The sequence below is a fragment of the Macrobrachium nipponense genome, chromosome 6 (genome assembly GCF_015104395.2).
Source record: "Macrobrachium nipponense isolate FS-2020 chromosome 6, ASM1510439v2, whole genome shotgun sequence".
In the NCBI taxonomy this organism is placed as follows: domain Eukaryota; kingdom Metazoa; phylum Arthropoda; class Malacostraca; order Decapoda; family Palaemonidae; genus Macrobrachium; species Macrobrachium nipponense.
Window position 1 is genome coordinate 80,854,676 of NC_061108.1, and position 27,221 is coordinate 80,881,896.

Sequence of the window (27,221 nt, forward strand, 5' to 3'; positions counted from 1 at the left end):
CTAGCAAGAGTTGTGGTTGACCTCTCTCAGCCTTTACCCGGTTCTTTGCCTGTTTTGATTGTGTTTAGTGTGTGAGTGTGTGTGTGTGTGGCTGTTATGGCTTCTTCTGCTCCTTTTCGGCCTCGTCAACATGTGCCCCGGAACTCCAGGTTTTCCATGTTCACATTTTTTGGCTTTGGCTGCAACCGACCCCCACATCACGTGTAGTAGGTGCCGCTCTAATGTTTCTACAATAACGAATCCTTGCACGGAATTCCGTGCGTGGCCTAAAGAGTAGTGGAAGTTGTTTTATAGCAAGAGAGAGCATCAGAGGGTTTCTACTCTTCCTTCATGGGAAGGTTTTTCTTCACCTCTTCCTGATGCTTCGTCTCCTGCTGCGTTCACACCCCATAGTAGTGTTGGGCCTTTGTCCCCTTCCTTTTCTTCCATCGATTCATTGTTGGAAGTATTGGGAGACCCTCAGGCTAATTTTTGTAATATTGCCCCTTCTTCTTCTGGAGTTAATTTGATTCTCGGGTGGGAGGAGGCTTTTTCATCATTCTCCTTTATTCCAGAGTCGGAGGTGTCCAAGATGGCGGCGATTTGGAAGACACTCGGGCTAGGGGGTCCCCTGTCCTTGGAGGGGTTGCTGCTACACTTCATGGATGCACGCTACCCCCCTCCTCATGCTGGCCAAGCCCTCCCCCCTCCTCCCGGCCTTGTCTTCGTGGGTAGCCAAGGTCAGCCATTTTGTATTGCTCCGCCAGTGACTGTTGCCTCTTCTTCGAGTTGGAGGGAAGCCGCGGCGTCAGCCCCGCTAATGATGTCACGGGGTCAGTCATTTTGTATTCCTCCGCCAGTGGCGTCTGCTTCTCGTTCGGATTGAAGGGAAGCTGTGACGTCACTCCCAGTCGTCTCCTCTGCTCTGCCTCACTCACCCATGACGTCATCTCAGCCACCTAGTTTCCCTTCCATGTCGTCGGAGCCTTCTCTTGCTGATCCGTCTGAGGCTTTATGCCAGGTGGTTCTTAAGAGGTTGGACTCTGTTTTGGATGATAATTTGGCTGCCATGTCGGCTGGGAGGACTGGAAGGAAACGTGTTGCATCGTCTACTCCTCCTGGGAAGAGATCGTGTAAGGAACCAGTGCTGTCTTCCTCCCCTTCTTCCCCCTCTCTGCCGTGTTGGCGTATCAAGCTTTGGAAGGCTATGGACTTTGCTCTTTCTTCGCCTGCGAGGGAGGAACAACGCGGCCGTGTTCTCGAGAGTGTTGGTGTTCCGGAAAGTGTTAGTGTATCTTCCCTTGTACAATCTACAGTGTATCTTCCCTTGTACAATCTACAGTAGCTGCTTCGTCCTCTGCATTGAATTGCGAGCGTGTTGCAACCTCCCCATCCTTGCACATGATGAAGGCTCTCCCACTTCTTCTCCAGGGCCTATTCGTTGCCGTAAGGATCTCAAGGCACCTGTCAAGAGGTCAAAGGTTGTGAGGGCAGAGTTGGTGCAGCAGGAATGTTTGCCTGCCCCTCACCCTGGTGCTTCCAGGAGTTCGACTGAGGGATTCTCTTTCGATCTCGAGTGTTCGGGATTCCTCTCCAACTCACGTTCGTACGTCTGCCATGCCCATACCCGTTCGCGGCCATGTTAAAGAGTCATCTGTTGGAAGAGTACGTAGTAATTATTCCTAGTGTTGTAGTTGGTTCGTTGCGGGAGCAGGAGGAGGGAGACGCAAGAGTTTTTGTCTTCCTTTTCAGACGTTGTCGATCTCATTTGTGGGTTCAACAATTTGGAAAGTAGGACTCAGGCTCGGTCGTCTTACACTCTTTCTTGCTTGGAAGCCTTGGTGTGAGCTACGCAGGATCCCAAATCATCTTTTCAACTTCCCTTGTCGGGGCATGTCCAGTCAGTCTTGCATAAGGTTAACGCCTCTGTTTCATTTCGGGATGGTTCGCTTCACTCTATGGGCTCTCCCAAACTACTACCCGTGCCTCCCATGAGACATAGGAAGTACTATGCTACAAACTGTGCCTATTTGATGTCGCGTCATCTTAACCCAGATGTCATTCATCTGAAGCTGGGATTGACTTTGGAGCAGGTGAGGTTGGTGGCTCCATCCTTGTCTCCACAGGATGCCTTAGCGTTGGAATCTATGGCAGCCTCCATGTTGCAGACGGTTTCTTGGCTGGACTTCTGGTCTGTGGTCTTTGCCAAGATAGCTTCTGACAGGTCCCCAGAAGGGTTGATGAGTGCCTCCTTGCTTGCCAGTTTTTTGTAGTCTGGAGGCAAGATGTTTTCATATAAGGCTCACCTCAGTGTTAATTTATGGGCTAACCTTCTCCTGATTAGAAGAGATGCGGCTTTATCTAGGATGGAAAGATCAGTTGACCCTGAGTCCTTGCTGGCATTGAGGAATGGGGATCTGTTGGAGTCTCCATTGTTGTTTCCTCAGACCGGCGCCGGGCTGACACCAAGGACAGACTAGTGCACCAGGCTGTGTCTAAGTTGGAGTCTCGTCCTCGGGGACATCCTCCTCCTCCTCCTCCCCCTGCCCAGCAGCAGTCAAGAAGATTGTCGCCTGGTAGGCCATCGAGGAGTTCGGTTTCGGTAGGGCCTCCCCATTCGTCTTAGCCTAGATCAGAGGACCAACGTCCCTTTCGCTCTTGTTCCTTCAAGCCAAGAAGGGGCCCAAGGGGCAGAGGTAAAGGGGGCCGCCTGTAGGTTAGACGCCTCTCCCTCTCCTGTGCCCCGGGTGGGGGGTTGCCTGGCAAGCTATTGGGCCAAGTGGTAGAGTTATGGGCCACAGAAGTGGGTGGTAGGTGTCCTTCAGGTGGGGTACCTACTGCCATTCAACTTCTCTCCTCCTCTGTCGGACAAGCCGCAGCTCAGGAGGGCATATCCTCCAGATTCTCTGAAATTCTTGGCTCTTTGGGAGGAAGTGCAGAAGATGCTGGTCAAGGATGCAATAGAGGAAGTAGTGTGTCCGTCTCTGGGGTTTTACGTACAGTCACATCTTCTTGTTGCCCAAGGTGTCGGGAGGTGGAGACCTGTGATCGACTTATCCACCTTGAATCATTTCATCAGGAAGACACGGTTCAAGATGGAGACCCCGCGTTCAGTGTTGGCAGCTGTGAGGGAAGGCAACTTCATGCTGTCGATAGACTTAAGAGACGCATACTTCCAGATCCCTATTCATCCGACGTCCAAAAATTTCCTTCACTTCTCTCTTGGGGACAAGGTCTTCGAGTTCAATGTCCTGTGCTTTGGGCTGACAACAGCCCCTCACGTGTTCAGAAGGGTCTTCTCTCTCGTATCAAGTTGGACCCATGCTCAGGGGATCCGTTTGCTGAGGTACCTCGACGATTGGTTGGTCTTGGCAGTTTCCAGGGAAATGCTGCAGGACAGCGATCATCTACTTCTGTTTTGTCTGGAACTGGGTATTGTAGTCAACCTGGAAAAGTCAAACCTCATACCTAGTCAAAAGATTCTCACCTTGGCATGGTCGTCAATACGACATTTGCAAGAATTTTTCCATCGGATCAGAGATGGGAGAAGTTGTGAGTGGTGGCGCGCAACTTCCTGTTGAAGCCACATCAGTCAGCTCATCAGTGGCAGGTTCTTCTGGGAATTTTGTCTTCCCTGGAGAAGCTGGTCCCTCATGGGCGTCTTTATCTTCGGTCTCTACAATGGAGACTGGGAGAATTCTGGTCTCCGGTGGGGACTCATCCCTGTTGAAGGTTCCTCTGTCTCTGGAAGTGAGAGAAGACCTTCATTGGTGATTGGACGACTGAAATCTTTTGAAGGGTGTCCCTCAGCGTTCTCTTCCACTGGACTTCCTTCTGTTTTCAGACGCCTCCCTCGCAGGTTGGGGGGCTCATTAAGGCGGCCTTTTTGCCTCAGGCATTTAGAGTTTGGAGGACAAACAGCAATATATCAATGTCTTGAAGTTGAAGGCAGCCTTCCTGGGTTTGAAGGATTTTCAGGAGAAGGTAGAGGGCCATTCTGTCGTTCTCATGTCGGACACCACCATGGTGGTCGCCTATGTGAACAAGCAGGGAGGGCTGGTTTCTTGTCAACTTCACGCTTTGACGGTCGAGGTTCACCAGTGCGCGGTCAGCAATACGGTAGAACTCTCAGACAGGTATATCCCAGGCAAACGAAATGTGGTCGTAGACAAGCTCAGTCGTCGGGATCAGATCCTTGGCACAGAGTGGTCCCTCCATCAAGTGATAGCAGACAAACTTTTCCAGGTGTGGGGGATACCCATGCTGGACCTTTTTGCAACTCTGTTCAACAGGAAACTGGATATATTCTGTTTAGTGGTTCCAGATCCGTTAGTGTTAGTGGAGGACACATTCCAACATCCTTGGGACAACCTGGAGGTGTATGCCTTCCCTCCATTTTGTTCCATCAAGTTCTGAACAGGCTGATGAGTTCACAGGGTCTCAGGATGACTTTGGCAGCCCCAATGTGGCCTCAGGTGGAATAGTTTCCAGATCTGCTGTCGTAGTTGTCAGAGGTTCTGGGGAAATTCCCCCTTGGCGGGAATCCCTGTCTCTTCACGGTTGGAGGCTATCAAGTATCTCCTCCGAGCAAGAGGCTTTTCTCAGAGAACAGCTGGGCATATGTCCAGCAGTCTCAGAAAGTCAACCTCTGTAGTTTACCAAGGCAAATGGGCGATCTACTCTATAGGGTTTTTCTCACTCACAACCTCTATTCAGTGAATAGGAGACTTTTTATCCTTCTTCAGAGACAAGAAATGTGTGCGTTTCTGCCATTATAGGCTACAGAGCTGCCCTGAGTTTAGTGTTATGCCTTAGAAGTATTGACATCTCCTTGTCCTGGGAACTTTCCTTGCTAGTTGAGGGGTTTGAGCAATCGAGTTTTCCTAGAGAGCTCAAGCCTTTAACGTGGGATGTTTCCATGGTTCTCAAAGAGCTTCACTAAGGGTCTATATGAGCCATTGCGTTGCTCATCTGACAGGAACTTGACGCTCAAGACAGTTTTCCTTCTGGCTTTTGCATCTTCGAAGAGGGTAGGAGAACTCCATGGTCTGAGCTATGGTGTGAAGCACACTAGGGGTTGGGGGTCAGTGTCCTTCAATTTCTCCTGGAATTTGTGGCCAAGACCCAAAATCCCTCAGTGCACGATGACAGGTTCACTAATTTTCCATTCCATCACTGAATGACTATGTGGGTAGGAATGCTCAAGAGCTTTTGTTGTGCCCTGTCCGGGCCAAACACTTGCTATATAGTGTCAAAGTTAAGGTACTTTTATTAAAAATATATACTCTTCTTTGTTATACTTTGAATACTTGTTTTAATGCATTCTTGTAGAGTCAAGCTCATTAAAAAAAAAAAGTTTGTTAGCAAAAAGATATGAACTGTTATACATTGGAACCTTCATTTTACGTACACCCTGGTTTTTGTAGACTTTTTCCGATGAAATTTTATCTTGGGTTTCATGTTTCCTCGGATTTCGTATGCTCAGAAATGTTCATTCCTGGCCCTATTGCATGACTAGGCCCTGTACCAGCGCCCAAGCAAAGCATCCCGTGTTCTCTTATGACCCATTCTGCCTTTGTGGCCTTTGTTTTTTGTTGTTTTTTTTATTCGAGTACAACTGCTAAATAAGCCATTGTGGGCCCAAAGAAAGTTCAAAGTGCCAGCCCTCTGTAAAAATGGTGAGAAACATTATAGAATTTAAGAAAGAACTCTTAGCAAAGTGTTGGAGGGTGTTGCATGCTGATCACAATAAGAAAATGCCTACAAGTGTTGCTGTTAGTGAATTTAAGGCCAGCAGAGGCTGATTTAAAAAATTCAGAAAGCAAACAGGCATACATAATGAGTTTATTTCAGTGATTAAGGACATGTTTACAATGTGGAGTGATGTAAAAGATTTTGTGGAGAGTTATCATCCCAACAAAGATGTTGTAATCTGTGTCTCCAACATCTTTAATAACAATGCCATGTTCCACTTTAGGCAAATTTTAAATAGATGGCAGAAACAAATGTCTCTTGACAGTTTTGTAGTGTGACAGGGGTCCAGTGACACTCAAGCTGGTCCTAGTGCCAGTAAAAACCAAAGAGGGAAGTAACCCCAAATAGTGCCAGTAAAAAACGAAGAGGAGGGGTAACCCCAGATAGGGCCTTGATACCTGAAATCCTTCTGGAAGGGGATTCCCCTTCCAAACAATAACCTCTCCTCCTCCTCATTCCTCGTTGGACAAGTGGTTATTGCGCTCGGCTGCCATTCGGGTGGGCCGGAGTTCGATTCTCGGCTCGGCCAATGCAGAATCAGAGGAATTTATTTCTGGTGATAGAAATTAATTTCTCGATATAATGTGGTTTGGATCCCACAATAAGCTGTAGGTCCCATTGCTAGGTGACCAATTGGTTCCTAGCCACATAAAAATATCTAATCCTTTGGGCCAGCCCTAGGAGAGCTGTTAATCAGCTCAGTGGTCTGGTAAGACTAAGATATACTTAACCTCCTCCTCCTCCTCCTATTAAATGTTCATTATTCGTTTCATTATTCATTTAAACTTCTCATTGTTTTCTGTATGTAAAACTGTGTTTAATGTATGACACTTACCTGGCAGGTATATATATAGCTATATTCTCTGTTCCACCTGGCAGAAATTTTCAAAACTCGCGGCAATCGCTAGTAACCTATTAGTAGTTCAGGCAACCACCACCCCGTTACCGTGGGCCAGGGCTAGGGAACCGTTCCCAATTGGGCCAGATTTTCTCTGCCAGCCGAACCGGCAACATTGTTGGTGGTTCCCTGCTAGAATTTTCATTCTCGTTGCTGACTGATCTTGGATTTTGGTATTGTACTCGGAAACGTTAGCTTGGCATTCGCTTTGGATTGTTCTTTAAGATGTCTGACTCTGGAAGTATGTTTAGAGTGTGTGTAAAAGAGGGGTGTAAGGTAAGACTGCCGAAAGCTTCGGTCGTCCCTCATACCGTTTGTAAGAAATGTAGGGAGAATGTGTGTACTTGGGAGAATAGATGCATTGAATGTGAGAATTTATCAGAGAAGGAATGGAAGGTCGGTTTTATGAAATACGTTGAGAGACTGGAGAAAGATCGTGTAAGGAGATCTGTTTCTCGTAGTGAGAAGTCAAATTCTTCGAGTAAAAGGAGTGATTGTATTTCCTCTCCAGCTCCTTCTAATGTAGATTTGGTAGTTCCTTCTCCCCAGGTATCTCCTGCGCCCGCTGCTGTATCGGAGGAGACGAACGATACAAATATTGTGAAAGTGTTCGCTGCCCTTGCGTCCATGGGCGACCAGATACAGCGCTTACAGACAAAGTTAGTGCTTTCGATGTCAGTGAAAGTTGTAGTGGAGGGGGCGTCTGATCGTCTCTCTCGTGCTCCTAGACCTAGACCTCTGTCAAGCTCCCAGACCCAAGGGAGAAGGCATGTCGACAGTCGAAGGGAGGCGAGAGAGGTTTTGACACGGTCAGGCGTCCCTATCGAACAGTCCTGTTGCAAGTTCCCAGGCTGTGCAGTTCGCCGCAGAAAAGGCGTAACTGGGAAGTGTGCGTCCTCGGAAGGTTCGACTTCCGAGCGAGAACGTCGGTATGCAGTGGTGTCTCGCCCACTCAAGAGGACGTTCAGGACATCAACTGCTCTCGAGAGACAGGTGCAAGATAGTGAGGCTTGGAAGAGAGGACGCAAATCGCACTGGCGATATACGTTCTCGGCATGGTATTGCCTTGGGAGAATCGCCTCTATCTTCTTATGGATCCTCCCCTCGTATTCTCCGTCGGGTAGAGTACAAGATTCGCTCTCCTTTAGGTTCGCAGTCCAGCTCGTAATCCGCATCTTCCGTCGTCTACCATTCCAGGAGGATGGTACGAAGCATTTTCTTACGGGAAAATGCAGTCCAAGTTGGCAGTGTTGGTGAAGTCTTGGGATCTCCTGAACAACATCTTCGAGCGTAAGGGACGATTTCCTTCCCATTAGTACTTCGAAAAGGGAAGACAAGGACGCGTTTCGCCGAGGACGCAGGGCGCACTGGCGCTAGGAGGAAAATAGTGTTCGGAAGAAGCAGGACGCAAACGTCAGGACGCGGGACCAATGGTGGACGCAGGACGCAGGCGGCAGGAAGCAGGCGTGTCTACGTGGAGCAGGACGGGCGGCAGATCGAGGAGCGCAGGACGCGACGACGGTAGCCGAGGCGCAGGCGGCAAGACATCGAGAGGCGGCAGGACGCCGATGCTTCGCTAGCCGCAGGACGCAGGCGGCGAGGACGCTAGTCCGTACAACGAAGCGTCAATACGACGACGACTTGCAAGATATTTCTTTCAGCAGAAGAAGAGTTGGAAGTAATTGAAGAAAAGAATACAGAACCTTCTTCAGATTATAAGGTCTGACTTCACGTCTTATTGCTGTTTTTGAGGGGGAATTTAAACCGACAGCTCCGTTATCCCCCTTATCACAGTTTTCCAAGACTAGGACTCCAAAGAAGTCCTCCTTCCTGAAAATGACGATGTCAATTTCGGCAAAGAAGGCCCTTCAACGTGTGAATGACTGATAGGCCAATGAACGAAGCGGGGGAAATACTCTTTGTTTTCCCTCCAGCTAATTATCTTCTAAATCAGAGTATGGTACGCTACTGGAGAAAGTCCTAGGCCTGGGAGTATCCGGCCTCCTCCCAGGGTGACTTCTCCAGTATAGTGGACAGCTCACGCAGACAGCGGTACATTCGCCAAGGTCTTGTGGACGTCCTCGGAATTTGACCATCTATTTAAAGGTGGGATTTTTAGGACTTTCGAAGTCTTTAATTTCTTGGATTGGTCTTTGGGAGCGCTAGCGAACATTCCCCATAGGAGAAGAGGATTCGCAGGACTTAGAAACAGCTAAGAGCATTATGTCCTGCATGGATAAGGCTCTTAGAGACGGAACGAATGAGCTGGCTTCGTTATTCACCGCAGGAGTGCTTAGAAGAGATCGCTCTTGTGTTCGTTTCGCCTCAAAGGAGTTTCTAACCTTTTACCCGGTCTCTTCAGAAATCGGAGTTACTGTTCTCTCCTCCTTTTCGAAACAGCTGTTTTCCTCAGATGTGATTAGGGTATAGCTCTATCCCTTTCGCAGAAAGCCACTCAAGATCTTCTTTCTTCTTCGGTTAAGAAGTTCTTACCAACCAAGTTGGTGAAGAAGACGCCAAAGGAGACTAGACCGTCGCAACAGCCTTTCGAGGAAGAACATTCGCTCGACCCGCCTTTAGGGGTAAGAGAGTACCAGCGAAAAAGAGGAGCCAAGAACCCCTCTAAAGAATGAGAACTCGGTCCTCCAGACGACAGTGGGAGCCAGACTTCAAGGTTTTGGGAAGTCTGGCAACAAATGAAGGCAGATCCCTGGGCTGTCAACGTAGCTCGGGAAGGATACAAGATTCCTTTCGTGAAAAGACCCCCACCCTCGCAACATCTCCGAGAGCCCTCGGGGCAAAATTACAACGGATTTAGAAGAGAAAGCGGCTCTGTGGGAGCAAGTAGCTTCCATGCTAGAGAAAGGAGCAATAGAACCTGTTCTGGGATCACGAATCTCCGGGGATTTTTACAACCGTCGTTCCTGTTGCAAAGTCCTCGGAGTTTGGAGGCCAGTGCTGGGACGTAAGTCAACTGAATCTTTTCGTAGAAAAGACCAAGTTCACTATGGAGACGAACGATTCAGTACTGGCAGCGGTACGTCCAGGGGACTGGATGGCGACTCTGGACTTACAAGACGCATACTTTCATATTCCGATTCATCCAGGAAGCAGGAAGTATCTAAGGTTTGTGATTCAGGACAGGGTCTTTCAGTTCAAGGCCCTATGCTTCGGCCTTTGCACAGCCCTCAAGTATTCACGAGGATGATGTCCAATGTGGCGAGAATGGCTACATTTAAGAGGGATCAGAGTGTCTTTGTATCTGGACGACTGGTTGATAAGATCCCAGTCGAGAATTCAATGTCTGGAGGACGTAAGTCAAACATTGGACTTAGCAAAAGACCTAGGTCTGGTAGTGAATATGGGAAAGTCCATTTGCAGCCCCAAACAACAGATAGTTTATTTGGGGATTCAGATATCGGCAGTGACTTTTCGGGCTTTTCCGTCCCCGAAAGGCAAGCCCAATGCAGTCAGAAGGTGCAGGATTTTCTAAAGAAAGACCGATGCTCTGCAAGAGAGTGGATGAGTCTACTGGGACACTCTCTTCACTAGAGAGGTTCATTTGCTTTAGGAAGACTGCACATGAGACCTCTTCAGTTTTTCCTGAAGGATTCATGGCCAAGAAAATCGCAACCGGATTCCTTCCCAGTTTCTAATTACGACCGAAGTAAAGGAGGAATTAAAGTGGTGGCCAAACTCCGGCAGGTTAGCAAGAGGGATGTCGCTTCAGCAGAAGAACCCAGACCTCGTCTTGTTTTCCGACGCGTCGGACGCGGGTTGGGGAGCGACATTAGGCCCTCAAGAGGTGTCGGGACTTTGGAACAAGGACGAAACAAAGTGGTAGGCACATAAACAGGAAGGAACTGTTGGCAATTTTCTGGCTTTGAAGCACTTCAGAGAGTTGATTCGAAACAAGACAGTGCAGGTCAACTCGGACAACACCACGGCTCTGGCATATATTCGGAAGCAAGGGGGAACTCATTCTTTTCCCCCTTTACAATCTGGCAAAAGAAATTTCTGCTTTGGGCAGAAGAGGAAAAGGTCGTGATACTCACCAGGTTTTATACAAGGAGAGAAGAACTTGGGTGCGGACCTGTTGAGCAGGAGAGAGCAACTTCTCTCGACGGAGTGGACGTTGCACATGGAGGTTTGCCAGAGCCTGTGGAAGTTTGTGTTGTGGGCCGTCCGGTAGTGGATCTGTTTGCGACAGCCAGAACAAAGAGATTACCAACATATGCTCTCCGATTCCAGACCAGGAAGCAGTGGCGGTAGATGCATTCCTGATGGATTGGTCAAACTTAGATCTGTACGCTTTCCTCCCGTTCAAGGTGCTGGGGAAAGTGATGAAGAAATTCAGGGAGAGCAAAGGAACGAGGATGACCTAATAGCCCCGTTTTGGCCGGCCCAAAGTTGGTTCACAGAGGTACTGGAATGGACGGTAGATACGCCAAGGACGCTTCCTCTAAGAGTAGATTTACTCAAACAACCCCACTTCGACAGGTTTCACAAGAATACCCTCGCTCTGGGTCTGACTGCGTTCAGACTATCGAACGTCTGGTCAGAGCGAGGGGATATTCTAGAGAGGTGGCCAGTGCAGTGGCTAGAGCCAGAAGAACCTCCACAAATCACGGTGGGTAGTCAGTCGAAGTGGGACAATTTCCGGAAGTGGTGTAAAAAACAGGAAAGTGTCTTCATCCAGTACCTCTGTGACCCAAATCGCAGATTTCCTTCTTTACTTGAGGAAGGATTTACACTTGTCAGTTTCGACAATTAAAGGTTATAAGAGTATGCTAACCTCAGTGTTTAGACACAGGGATCTAGACATCTCGAATAACTTAGATCTTGAGAGATCTGATTAGGTCGTGTTTGGGACGAAGAAGCAATCAGAAGGCAGGCCACCTGCGTGGAACCTGGATGTGGTCTTGAAGTATTTAACTTCTAGCAAATTCGAACCGTTAGAGGAATCCTCTCTGAGAGATCTTGCTAAGAAGACTATCTTTTTAATAGCATTAGCAACTGCTAAAAGAATTAGTGAGCTTCAGGCCATATCGAAGAAGGTGGGATGGAGACACGGCAATGCAGTGTGTTCATTCCAAGAAGGTTTCTTGGCCAAGAATGAGGATCCAGCTAATCCTTGGCCAAGATCCTTTGAAGTTTTGGGTCTAGCTGAATTGGTCGGTAACGAGCGAGAAAGAGTTCTCTGCCCAGTGAGAGCGTTGAGATGTTATATAGAAAGAACAAGAGTTATCAGAGGGAGGTCTGATGCTCTGTGGTGTTCAGTTAAAGACCCACTAGACCCATGACGAAGAACGCTCTAGCCTTCTTCATGAGAGAGTTAATTAAAGAGGCTCATATGTTGGGTGAAGAGCAGAGCTTTGGTATTTTAAAAGTGAAGGCTCATGAAGTCAGGGCAGTGGCGACTTCATTAGCGTTTAAAAAGAATTTAGCCCTCAAGGAAATTATTGAATCAACATATTGGAGAACTAATTCAATATTTGCGTCTCATTATCTTAGGGACGTTCAGACAACCTTCGATAATTGTCAGACGCTAGGTCCATACGTGTCCTCGGGTACAGTATTGGGCAAAGGAGTTACTACCCCATAACCTTCTTGTAAGCTAGTTGTTTTTATTAGGTGATGGTGTTTGTGTTTTTTGGTCGTCTGAGAAAAGGGGTGCGGTACTTTTCTCAGTCGTGTTGGTATTACTGGTGATGGTGTGTGTGTAGTTCAGGTAAATGATCTGTTACTAGCTTGAATGCCGTGGCATAAGAGGGCTGTAAGGATCTGTCAACACATTGGTCACGTCCAGTTGTCAGTTCCAGTCTTAGCTTCTTCAACATACAGGACACTTCCTTGTTGAGAGCTACTAAGGTTTAAGCAGGCTTAGAGGCAGGACCTATGAAGTCAGCTACCTTAGCAGGTAAGGAACCTGGAGTTTATAATATTTTAATAATATTTGTATACTCTAAGAATGTTGCTGTCCTTGACCCACCTCCAAATGTGTCAATCAGCTATATATATACCTGCCAGGTAAGTGTCATACATTAAAATGAAGTTTTTATGATAAAACAAAGTTTAATGTATACTTACCTGGCAGGTATATATAATTTAATTCCCACCCGCCTCCCCTCAGGGGACAGGGTTCAGAGAAAATCTGGCCCAATTGGGAACGGTTCCTAGCGCTAGCGCCACGGTAACGGGGTGGTGGTATCCTGAACTACTAATAGGTTACTAGCGATTGCCGCGAGTTTTGAAAATTTCTGCCAGGTGGAACAGAGAATATAGCTATATATATACCTGCCAGGTAAGTATACATTAAACTTTGTTTTATCATAAAAACTTCATTTTGTGATTATTCCTTATAAAATGTATTTTTTTTAAATATTTTTCGGGGTCGGGAATGCATTAATTGTAGTTTATTATTACTTCTGGGAATTATTGTTTCGGTTTTCGTACATTTCGGTTTTCGTGGGAGGTTTGGGAACAGATTATGTACGAAAACCGAAGATCCACTGTACTACTTACAGTGTTAACCCATGAAGTGTGGTCCACTGTAAAAGATTTATTCTTTTTATGCTGCCATTTTATGTTGTTGAAAACATCTCTATTAGGTGATGTTTGATTATAATAGTGATAAAAGTAAGCAATAAAGTAGAATTTAATGCTAAATATTGTCACTGGGAGTAATTTATTGATCTCAATGTTAATCACACACCTGGATTTTTAAGATTTTAACCATTTTTTGGCAGCCATCTATTTATAGTTATATAGTTATGACCAATAGGTTGCAAGCAGAAAGATTGGAGTTATGCCAACTTGAGTGCATTGTTGAAGAACCTCTTTATCATTGTTGGTGTGTAATCTGAAGAAAAACTAAAACAATAATTGATATACATATTTTGAGAATTGAACCATCCATTTGAAATTACCAGCAATATTTTGGAAATTGTCTAAAAAGTAATGATAATGATGTTGATATATCAAGTGAAAAGGATTTTGAATGTAATAGTGATATACTGTAGGTACAAAAATTTACAGTGATTAGGATTTAGATGTACGTTGTAGGTGGATTCATAGGTGAATTCTTCTATTTTTTCCTGTAGACGCCAAGTTTTGAAACTGAAGTCTGTTAGTAGAAGGCAGAGCTGTAAATATTTTTTATTAAATTTCAAAATCCTTCTGAGTAATTACAGTAAGTTTTTTTTAGTATAAAATCATTGATACAGTGGTTATAAATAACATTCTTGTAGCAAAATCTGAGTGGATTGCTTCACAAACAAGAATTGGTTTTCTTACTGGAAATCTGTTGCAAATGTTTGGAAAATTAAACAGTTTTAGAATCAAACTACTCTTATTGTTCTTTGCAAAATGAAAAGTTGGCAAATCTTTCCCTACATTTTAATAAAAAGGACTATTAATATTCCTTTATAATATCACTCATACAGATTAATATCACATGTTTATTAATTTCTCTTTTACATTACTTATAAAATTATATTAAGGCTCACTTTGTAGCAACATGATGCCCCAGGTAAATGATGATTACTGCTGGTAAGGAATTGCTGAAAAGTTATTTGTCTATGGTTTTATATCCAATTAATTTTGTTCTTTCTAAGTATAGAAAGAAGGAAGGAGTAGAATGACCCAGGCATCAGAGCTGTGAATTTTAACAAACAGTAGTGAAAGGTAGCAAATGTAAAATATGAAAGTAAAGTGTGAAGTAAAAAGCATGGGATCTAGGAAAGGAAAGCAAACTTATAAGCAGTGATAAAAGTAGGAAACTATTAGATTCCTTGCTACGTATCTAGTTAACACAAACATAAGAGAAAGGGTCAGAGTTCATAAATATGCTATAAATTTATAAGGACAAGGTAGTTTACAATATACGTACACAGTATATGATTATTTTTTAAAGTTCAGAGGCATATTAATATAATAAAAAAAGTTATTGAAAAATACAAATGATTCACAGAAAAAGCACTGTAGTAGATATTTTAGTGTTAGAGCTCAAAGTTTCTAATTCAAGGACCTAGCCTGTAAATGAAAGACATAATTTAAAAAAATATGACTTCTTGCTCAAAGCTGAATTTGCTGATTAACTAAGTAATTTTTTTTCTTTTTAGCAAATTACATAAAAGCTACTGGTAAAACCATTATGTAGCAGATTATCGACCAAAAGCTGGCATTTTAGTATAAATGTCCTGTCCGTCCATATAAATATTTGCAAAATGGTAAGACTGTGAACAGATATAACCAAAGGTCATCCTGGCTGGTATGCTCTATAAAAACACTAGATGTCATAATAGTACAAAACTCTAGCATATACAGAATGGATATGAAGTGGGACATCCCTAATAAAAGATTATGTATCTATAAATCTAGGGGTGGGACAATATCTTAATCTTCTTTCTGTATAGGTAATGGTTAAAATTGTTATGCTTAGCATATGAGATGTTTTGTCATCAGTTTTCAGTTTATTAACTATTTATGATAGCGTAGCCACTGTTCGTCATCAAAGATGGTAGTACTTTCATGGTCCCCCAGGGCTCCATAAGACAGACCAACCAGTCTCAAAGAATTCTCTTCTAGTTGGTCTTGGCCAGAATAGTGCATGTTGACACAATGATAGAATATAAAAGACTCATGAAAAGAGGCCTCTTATTTTCTATTACTCCAACTGCCTAGGATCATTCTGTATCCTTTACACACTGATGTGGCCTAGATCAACTAGAAGAGAATTCTTTGAGATTTGTTGGTCTGTCTTATGGAGGCCTGGGGAACCATGAGAGTAACTCCATTGAGGACTCAAAGCTGCTACCAAAATAGGTTTTTCCTACGTCAAAACCTGTTTTATGTAAGTGATCTATGCTAAATGCTTAACCCAAATGTGTCATTTTTTCTGGACATTCATTGAATGAGGGTTGGATGGATTTTTTGGAAATGCAAGCATTAGAGCGTTTATTTATGTTCATTCCAAAAATAGTATATTAGAGCATTTAGCTATGTTCCTTTCAAAGGAAACATTCAAAATTTGAGGGCAACTTAAGTGTAATGGTACGCCTCTGTATCTGTTAATTTTTCTTCAATATCAGTTTTGTAATTATAAATTTGTGATTGTTTTTTCCAAATGAATATAGCATGAAAATCATTCTGCTATTCAAGCTTGTCTTGTTACTGTTTAGCTTGAGTTTTTTTGTGTCATTAATACAATTTTGAACAAATAATGAGTGTTTCCTCATTTCAAATAAGTGCTCTTTCAGGTTTGTTTATGGTGGAAATTGCAAAATGGCCTACAAATTATTGGAGCTCAACAACATGGGAGTGTATTGGGATACTAACACTGAAATGTATAGCAGCAAGTCACTTGCAGATTTAGCAGTAAGTACAGTGATGTGCAGTATTCATTATGGCCTCTTGCCCTAATACATAACTGTTTGTAAATATTTTGTAGTAATTGTAATTTTTAATTATGCAACTTACCCAGTAATTACATAGCTATAGTTTCTGTTATTCAGAGCAGTATAGATTCAAAATTTGTGGTAGTGACACCGATAAGTGTGTAAGTGACACAGTCTCACCCCCTAGCAAGAAGGTTAGGAACAACACAGCCCATTAGTTCATTAGTTCATTCCTTTTCTGCGACTCCTGATGTAAACATCTGGTGTCGGCAGCAGTTATTCAATTTTCGCCGCTTATTTACTAGATTTCAGTATACAAACAGAAAGTGGAATAACTTCAACTGAAAGCTTCAGGATGAGTTTTTTCCTTGTTTTATTGCTATTCACAGAAGAAGTACACCCTTAGTTCACATTTACAGCGACTTGCAGTTAATTAGTCAACTACTTTTTGACAAATGTCGGACTATATGTAAACATTGGTTTGTCGGACCTGTGTTTACGCTTGTTAACAATCAGATATTGTTTGATAACATTTTCAGTAGTGAGCTTTTGATTAGTGAATCGTTTTTACAATGAGTAATGCAACAAAGTGAGATGTCACTTAGCTAATAAGCAAGTAGCGTATAATGGAAACACTGCATTAGCTATTTTCCTGAGAGAGTAGCGTAACAATTTAAACATTGCATTCGTTATCAAAATGATGTTGGTTTTGAATTTTATTTCCGCAAGGATTAATAATTATTGTTTTAAGGTGTTTTCACCACTTTCACTTATTAGCATGTTTGCTACTGCAACAAATTTGCAATAAATTTTAATGCTTATCAATCTTTCCAAAATTAAGTGTAAAGGTTTATTGTAGCAGGAGAGAATTAGTTATGACGGATTTTTGGAGGATGGTCTATTGAAATCTTATTAAAAGCAAGAATAAAATTATTATTGACATTATTATTGAAAATAACTTTTGTTCATGAAACTTACCTGACAGATATATATATAGCTGTATTTTCTGAAGTCCGACAGAATTTAAAAATTCGCGGCACACGCAGTGGGCGGCCAGGTGGTAGTACCCATTCCCGCCGCTGGGAGGCGGATATCAGGAACTATTCCCATTTTCTATTCATATTTTTTTCTGTCGCCGGTCGGTAAACAACTGTTTACAGACCTCCGCCTAGGATTTTGAAAAACTTCATTAGCCACTTAAGTATCCTAATTATTCTTTCGATTATTAACTTGGATTTGTGGCTAGGCATACGCTATCGTAAATTTTTTCATTGCATTTGATGTCTGAAGCTAGTTAGCCTAGTTTCAGACTTTGTTGTCTGCACGGTAAGGTGAGGCTACCGGAACTTTCGGTAGACACTCGCTTAGTATATATGACGTTTACATGTTTTCTTTGCATAAGGTAATTAGTGTAATGTGTGACTGATTACGGAAGAAGGAGGATTCATTTACGCTTTTTAGAGCGTGTTAGAATCAGGAGTTTTCCTCCACAGTAAACAGAAGTTAGAAATAATGAACCTTCTAACCTCCTGTAGATTTTATTTTGCCTAACCCTGTGGTATGGCTTACGGGCCTAGAAGAAGTGTCTGCTAGAGGATTACATCAAGTAATCTTAGACTAAAGTGCTCGCTCTCCAATCAGTGTTGTGAAGTGTAGTGCCCCTTGTTGTTTGTGGAGGGGGCGTCAGATCGGCCCCATAATGCCTCTAGGCCTGGACCTCTGTCGGACTCCCATGACTCAGGGAGAGGGCATGTCGAAAGCCGCAAGAGGGTTACGGGGCTCCCCACCGATCTGGCGTCCCTTCGGCAGAACCTGTTGACGCTTCCCAGGCTGCTAAAGATCGTGCACGTGCACGAATCTTGAAGGATTGCTTCTCGTCCTCCGAGGCGTCCTCCCCACACGGGTTGGAGTTCTCGGAAGGACTCGCGCCCCCTAAAGAAGCTTGAGAGAAGAGGACGCTTCACGTCCTCTCTCTCGTCACGAGAGGATGAAAAAGTAAAGAGACCACATTTTCCCTTTTAGAAGAATGCACTGGCTCTTTTTCTAAGGGACATTTAAGGAGGCTCATTCATCTTGCCAGAAGAGTGATTTGAGCCTCCTGCGAGTGACCGCTCATGTATACATCATTTATACATTATTAAGGAGGCTCATTCATCTTGCCAGAAGAGTGATTTGAGCCTCCTGCGAGTGAACGCTCATGTATACATCATTTATACATTATTAAAGAGGCTCATTCATCTTGCCAGAAGAGTGATTTGAGCCTCCTGCGAGTGAACGCTCATGTATATGAACGCTCCATGTATATATCACTTATACATTATTAAGGAGGTTCATTCATCTTGCCAGAAGAGTTATTTGAGCCTCCTGCGAGTTGAACGCTCATGAAGTTAGAGCTGTTTCAACCTCACTAGCATTCCAAAAGAATTTGGTAATCAAGGACATTTTCGTCTCCTCTCCTCATGGCGCTCCGTATACGTTATGTAACGTTCGCTTTACTTCGAAAAAGCAAGCTGATAAGTTTGACGGCCGGCAAGCTGCTTTGCACAGTCAAACAACTTATGTCTCTGGTCGGCAATAAGAAGGGCAATTTAGACGTGAGGAAGCGTTTTGGAGGTGCTCGACGTCCTATAAGTAGAGACATTCTCCAGGACGCTCGGCAAGCACCTTGCGGAAGACGAAAGCCATACGTCTTCCTTTAGTGTTCACACTCTTCAGGACATCGTGCGGCTCTCCATGGAGACTCGCATGAGGACGTCCCTTAAAAATATTCAATGTCATACGCAAAACGCGTTCGTCATAACATTGAGATGTTGGCAAGGTCGCTCGCCAGGACGCCCTCTTGGCGGGCCTTGCATGCATCAAGGCGCTCAACGAGTTCCTCTCTGAAACGTCGTTCAGAAGACTTGGTGTTCTCTGCTCAGACACGCTCGTAGCTTAGCAGGACGTTTTTTGAGGACGCTCAGCAGGACGCTTTCCAGGACGCTAAGCAGGACGCTTTTGAGGACGCTCGGCAGGACGCTTTTGAGGACGCTCAGCAGGACGCTTTCCAGCACGCTTTTGAGGACGCTCAGCAGGACGCTTTTGTGGACATTCGCCAGGACGCTTCGGTGGAAGCTCGGCAGGACGCTTTGCGAGAGAAAAGACTTGTTGAAGGCGTCTTATTTGCTGTTGAGGACATTTCTTTACAGAAATTTTTAAAAAGGATTCGGAGTTAGCGGAGAGACATACCCGAATTTTTTTCTTCGATCTCTCTTTCCTCTTCATCGATTTCTTTGAGAATCGGGAAGATTATATACTTGGATTCCTGGGTGACTTTCGGTCATGTTAAAGGGTTTTCCCCTATTAGCAAAGTGCTAATAGTTTTGTCAAGTCAGGACGTTTTCCCCATTGTCATTTAAGTGGGGGACCCCTCATAAATGGGGTAGTTCTCATTGACATAGATTTTAACGTTTTTATCATTTAAGCGGATAAACTCATTAACAAATTTCGGAAGAGCTCTCATTCATTTTCAGAGGCTCATCCGGGGTTTAAGAGAAAGACTTGTAGACTATCCAGGAAGTCTTTTGTCCAATATCATAAGAACATTGAACGGTCTTTTTCGATCCTCGGTTCTCTCTTGATGATCTCTATTCGAATATTACTCCCTTTTCTTGGAAAAGAGTCTTGGCAAAGAGTCAAGGAGTTTCTTTTAAAAGTCTCGTTCATTAGAACGTGGACAGTCGTTTTCCTTTCTTTCTCTCTTCCTCGTCGAGGAAAGATGTAGTAGAGAATTCGATGTTCAAATTACTACAATACTTATGTAGTTTATCTTTGCGTCATTTTGCTAACGCATGGGTCAAGTCATATACGCATATCGTATTTACCTCTGCGGATAGAAGCCGAAAGAACTGTTGTTCTAATGTATTTATTTGACACTCCCTTCAACCTTCCAAGAGTTTTCGGAGTAAGAACAACTCTTCAGGTATTGTTACGACAACACCAACTCAGCTTCTGTATTTAGCGAATTTTGTTTCGTTTAAATATGCCTGCTTGAGAGTTGCCCTTTTGCTCGATATTTCATACCTATCCCTTCGAAAAGAGTAAGCGGCAACTCAAGGCACATAGTGCGAGACGATGATCAAGGCTGCTGTTACTGTGATCTACGCAGTACCGGCTAGCTCGGTGTCATGCGCGGTTGGCTACGTTCTCTTCTCCCTTGCGGGAATGGCTTAATAAACCCCGTCTCTCTGCCCTACAATCATGGATTTTAGCCTCGGGTTGAGGAATTTCTAGTAATCTTGAATGATCATACCTGCCGCCTACTTAGAAAATTTCAACAAGATATCTCTTATACTTGTTAGGTGCGGTTTACCGCACGGTAACATTCTGTACGAATCTACCGCGGCATAGCACTATAATAATGCTCTCCTGCTTATGCAAAGCGCAGCCTTATTTAGGGAAGGAAGCAGGCTGACTGAGGGAATGGATGAGTTTGCTGGGGACCATTTCCCCTCGCTGGAGAAGCTTGTTTTCCCTGAATAAACAGCAATTCAGACCTCTACAAATTTTCCTCACGAAGAAATTGGAATAACATCAAAGATCTTGTAATTCTAATTTTCTCTCAACGGCTTGAGGATCACCTCAGGTGATAGCGAGAGGGTGCCAGACATCCGAACAGAGAACAGATGTTCTGGCACATTGTCTGAAAGAATTGGAAGCCAAATTGGTCGGCTCTCCAGTTCCTCGAAGGGTGAGGTTGGATCGAGTGGCCCAAATCATCTCGGATAATTTCTCAGCTCTCTCATAGCTCGAGAAGAGAGAATTGGTTATGGGCTTGGGCACGGAACGTAACGATCCTCAAGAGGTTCGTTAAACTAGTGCACGTCCGTGGGGGTCTTCTCGATCGAAGGCAACAACTACTGACGTCTGAGTAATCCTCACTTAGAAGTATGTCGAAAGTGAGGAGAGACTGAGGGCGTCCTTTCGTTAAGTTTTTCGTAATATTGAAGACGAAGGAGCTTCCTCTTAAGTTGTTCCCTTATTCATGATCCTAGAGGATTAGCTTTAGTCGCCACATGTTGGCCTCTAAGAGGTTGGATTCACAGAGGTCAGGTAATTCAGAGAATTGTCCAAAGACCCTTCCCGAGAGAATCAGTGTAATCTAACATCGTCACTTAGTGAAGTATCTAATATCTCTCCTCTCTGAGTCTGAAGGCGTTCAGACTATCGAGAAGCAATAAGATCTTCAAGATTAATGGCAGTCTCTTGGCCAAGGCAAAGCAGTGCTGCCTATTTTCAGTTTTCAATCGGAGGGGGCCGTTTCTGGAGATAGTGAAGGGAAATGACTGTTCCTCCACCTCGACCTCTGTGAATTTCGTTATGGTTCTATCTTTCTGTATGAAGTATGAGATAGAATAGAAGTCCTAACTATTGTAGAATATGCAAATATGTTGTTGACGGCCTCTAGGCTCAGAGATTCGGTTCTGTCAAACAACAAAGCTTCACGATCTTGAGGTCTGTGGAGATCTTGAAATTCTCTGGATCAAAGGTTCCGGCATGGAACTTAGACGTAGTCTGAGTTTCTGATGCCAAAAGCATTTCGAACCTATCCTTTCTGCGAACTTAATACACGTGACCAGAAAGGCTAATATTCTAACTGCTCTAGCCACGGCAAGGAGGGTTTAGTGAGGTTTTAGCCATCATCAGAGTTTTGGCTTTAAAGGACATAATGCGGTCTGTCCTCTAAGCCTTCCGTTCTTGATAAGAACGAAAACCTGTCTAACCCTTGACCCGAAGGCTTGGAGACCAAGGGTATGGCACAAATTATTGGGCAAGGGCATTAGAGAGTCCTATGCCCTGTAGGGTCTCTCAAGTTTTATCTTGATAAAACTATAGAAAGTCAAGGTCAACGGACAATCTGCGGTGTTCCGTAAAAAGACCAAACTGGTTCATGTCCAAGAACACCCTGGCATTATAGCCAAGGAGTTCTTTTAAGAGGTCTCATTCATTATGTTTGCATAAAGATTTGAGATTTTTTCTTAATATCAATGCTCAAGAGGTGATGAGGGCGCGGCCTCGGAAGCATTTCAACAGAGCATGACACTCAGTAACATCCTGAGTGTCACGCTTTAGCGAAGCAACTCTGGGTTCGCTTCACACTCCGACAATCTGCGGTGTTCCGTAAAAAGACCAGACTGGTTCATGTCCAAGAACAACACCCTGGCATTATAGCCAAGGAGTTCTTTTAAGAGGTCTCATTCATTATGTTTGCATAAAGATTTGAGATTTTTTCTTAATATGAATGCTCAAGAGGTGAGGGCGCGGCCTCGGAAGCATTTCAACAGAGCATGACACTCAGTAACATCCTGAGTGCCACGCTTTAGCGAAGCAACTCTCTGTGTTCGCTTCACACTCCCGACGGGATGTGAAGACGACATTTCAGATCTGTAAGTCGCTAGGACCATACATATCCGTAGATATATTATTGGGTGCAGGAAGCAACACGAATCCTATCCTATAGAAAAGGGATAGGTGTGCTTTTAACTTTGAAGGGTTGGTCGCTTGAGGCGCGTTCCTTTTCTTTAGCCTAGAAGTTATGGAACTAACTTTGATAGGTTAGGTCAGGTGGTGGTTTTAGCTTTGGTGCCCTCAGAAGTATGGTCATATGGTCTAGTCACATTGTGGTCACGCCCCCGTTGACAGATCATCTAGAGCGCACCAGCATTACAGGTCTCTACCTCGCTGGCAACTCTAGTAACGCAGAAGCAGACTTTGGTGACAGTAATCACGAAGTCGGCTATGCTAACAGGTCAGGAACCAAGATGTATATCATCTACTTAATTTAGTTTCCCAAAAATCCTATTCTGTCTCTTCCCACCATCCGAAGGTGGGATTCAGCTATATATATATCTGTCAGGTAAGTTTCATGAACAAAATGTTATTGTTATAATACAATTAAGTTTGTTCATACTTACCTGGCAGATATATATATAGCTGTATTTTCTGAAGTCCGACAGAATTTAAAAATTCGCGGCACACGCAGTGGGCGGCCAGGTGGTAGTACCCATTCCCGCCGCTGGGAGGCGGATATCAGGAACTATTCCCATTTTCTATTCATATTTTATCAGTGCCACTGTCTCCTGAGGGGAGGTGGGTGGGCACTTTAATTATATATATCTGCCAGGTAAGTATGAACAAACTTAATTGTATTATAACAATAACATTTTCTTTGAAAAAGTACATGAGTCCACTATAGAGAGAACATCCCTATAGAGGGCTGTACTTAAAACCAGTTAAGGGAACAAAGTAATGTTGATTTATCGTGCCTGCTTAGCTTGAATCAAAACAAAGCTGTTAGGTAGCTAGACTGACGAAATAGTATGCTTGCCGTCAAAGCTTAACTGGCGCCGAATTATTCTGGCTGATCTTGTCTTTAGCCATATGTTTGACCTAAGATTATGTCTTGCATTTATTTTATAGTTTACTGAACCCGGTAGTGTCCGTGAGCGTCCGGCGCCGAACGCCCAGTGGCGCCTAGTAGCGTCCATGAGCATCCAGCGGATCCATGGCAGTGTCCAGTGGCGCCTAGTAGCGTCCAGTGGTGCCTAGTAGCGTCCATGAGCATCCAGTGGATCCATGGCAGTGTCCAGTGGCGCCTAGTAGTGTCCACGAGCATGCAGCGGATCTGTGGCGCTGAGTTCCCGGTGGTGACTAGTAGCATACACCAGCACTGAGTGCCCAGTGGCGCCTAGTAGCGTCCATTGGCGCCGAGTGCCTAGTGGCGCCTAGTAGCGTCCACGGCACTGAGCGTCCAGCGGTTCCGAGCTCTCAGTATTGTAAGCTACACAGGTGTTCAAGTAGTTTTCTTGTGATACATGGATACCTAGTCAGATAACACTCTGTTCCAGTTTGTTGTGTTTTTTCTCTCCTGCTACTAGCTCTTTAATTTTAATTATATAACTTGCCCAGTGGTTGCACAGCTATAAGTTCCACTTATAGCTGCATAGTTGTTGGGTAGGCATTATTGAAACTTATTTTATTATATGAAAATGTCATTTTTATTATAAAAATGTATTTTGTACCACATGCTCCTTCGCTTGTATCCATCGCTTCCTTCCCATACCATTGCCAGTTGTGTTGGGGTTAGTAGTGTTAACCCTGTGATAGTGAAGTGTTGTGCAGTGGAGGAGGTGCTGTTCGTTCCCTGATTCTCCTAGGCAAAGGTCCCTGTCAGACTCCTCAGCACCTGGGAGGAGGCATACTGGTAGCCCAAGGGAGGTCAGTGGAATTTGCCCACGGACAGTCACCCCCTCAGGCAGTCTTGTTGTTACATCCCAGGTCATGACAGAGCACCATTGGAAAGGCATCTATAAGGAAGTGTTTCGTCTTTCCATGAGTGGGTTGAGCTCTGAGGAGTCGTCACCCAGGCGCCAGTGGCACTTTATTGCCGAGTCTCGTCCACTGTAAAGGAGGACTTGTAATGTGTTGCCTTCTGTCCCTCCTAAGAAGGCCAGTGTGTTACAAGAGGACCAACATCCTTCTTGCAGCTTCTGGGTCAGTCTAGCATGCTTTTCACACGATGATGATGGCTTAGAGGGTAAGTATTGAAAGAATGCCCTCTTCTGAGATTCAAAGAAGTCGTCCTCTGGGCATCCATTTGATGAGGCTGCATGCGTGAAAAGTTCTGAGTGTCTGTTGGCGCCAGACCTTTATCCTACCGTGCTCCCTACTCCAGATAGCTCCTCTGTGTTAGAGTCTAGCTCTTAAAAAGTATACAGCAACTGAGCATCTGTTGGCGCCTGTGCATCCTTCTCAAGTAGGAAGGGACTCGCTCCTACCTTCTGTATATAAAGTAATTCAAGAATTCCCATTGGTGCAAGAGCGGAAGAGCACCCATTGGCGCCTCAGCATCCACAAGCGGCTGAGCACTCATTGGTGCAAGTGTGCCTACTGGCACATGTTTTACCTCTTCTTCAAGAGCGCTCACTGGTTCAAGAGCTACCACTGGCACCCGAACGTTCAATGGCTCTCGAGCGTCCATTTAGCGTACATTGGTGCCTGAGCGTCCCTTGGCACCTGATTGTCCATTAGTGCCCGAGCATCCATTGGTGCCTGAACATCCGTTTGCACCCAGGCATCCATTAGCGCTTGAGCGTCCATCGGCACCCAAGCTTCCACTAGTGTCTGAGTACCCAAGGGGCATAGTTGGATCAGTAGGATGTGTTTCTACAACTATGGACAACGATTACATCTTGTCTTACCGACATGTCACAAGTTATGGCTGTCTCAGGTCCTTCAATTGCAACTATTCAAAATAAGTTGGACAGTATTTTGGATTTTTATGAATTCTTATGTACCTCCTGTTCAACCTTAATTGAACTTGTCGCCGCTTTCATCAGCCAAAGAAGAAGAGGATAAGGAGTTCTCCGACATCCTACAATTTACTACTTTACTACTTTGTAGCAAATTCTTCAGATTTGTTCTCGCCAAGGCTTCATGAAGCATACTGCTTCTTCTATCCAGCTGCAAACAGGATTGTCCCCTGTTTCTGTGGTGGAAGAGGAAGAAGGAGATAAGGAGACTCCTCCTACAACCTACAAGTCGCCATTTCGCTATTTTCTAGCGAATTTCTCTGACTCCTTCTTGCCAGTAGTTCCAACATTGCCAGTGTCTTCATATATTAGAGATAATCAAGTAGATTCTGATTATATATTGTATAATTGTTATTGGTATTTTATGCATTGTCGAAATATGGTGGGTGTCCTATATATGGACAGCATATGGTTGAGTTTAGAAGGTGTCTGTTGATGTATTTAAGTTGTGTTGTGATGTCATAGGCTGTGACATCATAGAAGACAAGATGGTGGTGGCATCTGTTGGATGTAAACAATAACACGGGTCGAAAGGTGACACGGCGTGTGCTGTTTGGTTGGTAGGAGAGGATGCCTGGATCCGACAGTGAACAAAGGGAGACTAGATGGAGAAGGGAATGTCCAAGGTTTAGCGGGATACGAGAAGAGTACAAAGAATGGAAAGGTCAAGTTGAAGATTGGCTATTGTTGTATGGAGAAGATACAAAATACCCAGCGATAGGAATAAGGATGAGCTTAAAAGGGAAAACCCGAGAACTAGTGGAAGGATTAAATAGAGGTAAACTTACGGGTACAGAGGGTCCAAAGATAATCCTAGACAAACTAGATAAAGCCTATCTAAAAGACTAGGTAATGGAGAATTACGGCAGAATAAAAAAAATACATTCTAATAAGAAGAGAATCTAGTGAAAAGATGGCGGACTATTTAATTAGATACGAGAAGGCAGTATCCGAGTGTGAAAGAGCAATAGGGAAAGGCGCTTCAAGGGGAAGTTAAGGGTTATCATGTAATAGAGCAAGCAAATCTCATGGAAAATAAAAAAAAATGGTATTATTGGCTTGTGGGCAAGAAAAGTTAAGAGTACAAAACAGTGTCACAAACAATAAAAAGACTATTTGAGGGATTATGGACTAAAGAGGAATGGGAATGGTGGAGGTCGTCAGAAGGCAATGCGAGTTCAGGGAGAGGGAGGGAAAACCAGAGATATTGGGGAAGATAGAACCAAGGTAGGGGTGGAAGAAATCCTGCGTACAAAGAAGGGAAGGTAACAGTATGTGCAACATGCAGCTTGGAATGGCATTGGGCTAGGGATCGTCCTCAGAATTTTCATGATAGGAAGAAAACTGAAACAAAACTAGAAAAAAATAAGCTGAAAACAGAAACTGGGATAGAAGAAGAAGAGGTTTATGCAGGATAAGTTAATAAAATAGTGGAAGAGTCATGGGAGGTGGCTGATACAGTTTAGGACACAGGGTGTAAATCAACAGTTTGTGGAGAATTGAGACTAGCACGCATTGTCATGGATTTGAGTCAGGAAGAGTTGAGGAGAATGAGGAACACTAGGACAGAGTCTAATAAAGTGTTTAATTTTGGCGAGACATCTTGTAAGTCAAAAGGAATAATAGAAATACCTTTGATACTAAAAAACAAGTTTTATTTGAAGACAGGAATTCTGCAGGGTGATATACCCTGGCTGATAGGTAAGCAAACCATGAGCAAAATGTGTATGACCCTAAATTTGAAAGAAAATTGTGTCATAATAGAAGTACTACAGGGAATGAAAGTAGAGTTAAGAGAAGACAAACAGGGTCATTTAAGAGTACTTATAAGGAGGAGGAATG

General features: G+C 44.1%; 1 protein-coding gene across 4 annotated transcripts in view; it reads left to right on the forward strand.

Moving 5' to 3' along the window:
- The window catches only part of LOC135216276 (intermembrane lipid transfer protein VPS13D-like), a 999,641-nt gene that overhangs the window by 67,173 nt on the left and 905,247 nt on the right, over positions 1–27,221 (forward strand). For all 4 annotated transcript variants that reach the window (XM_064251439.1, XM_064251442.1, XM_064251440.1 and 1 more), the window contains exon 5: positions 15,892–16,009. In XM_064251439.1, coding sequence (XP_064107509.1) covers positions 15,892–16,009 — 118 coding nt within the window. The remainder of the gene's footprint in view (positions 1–15,891; positions 16,010–27,221) is intronic.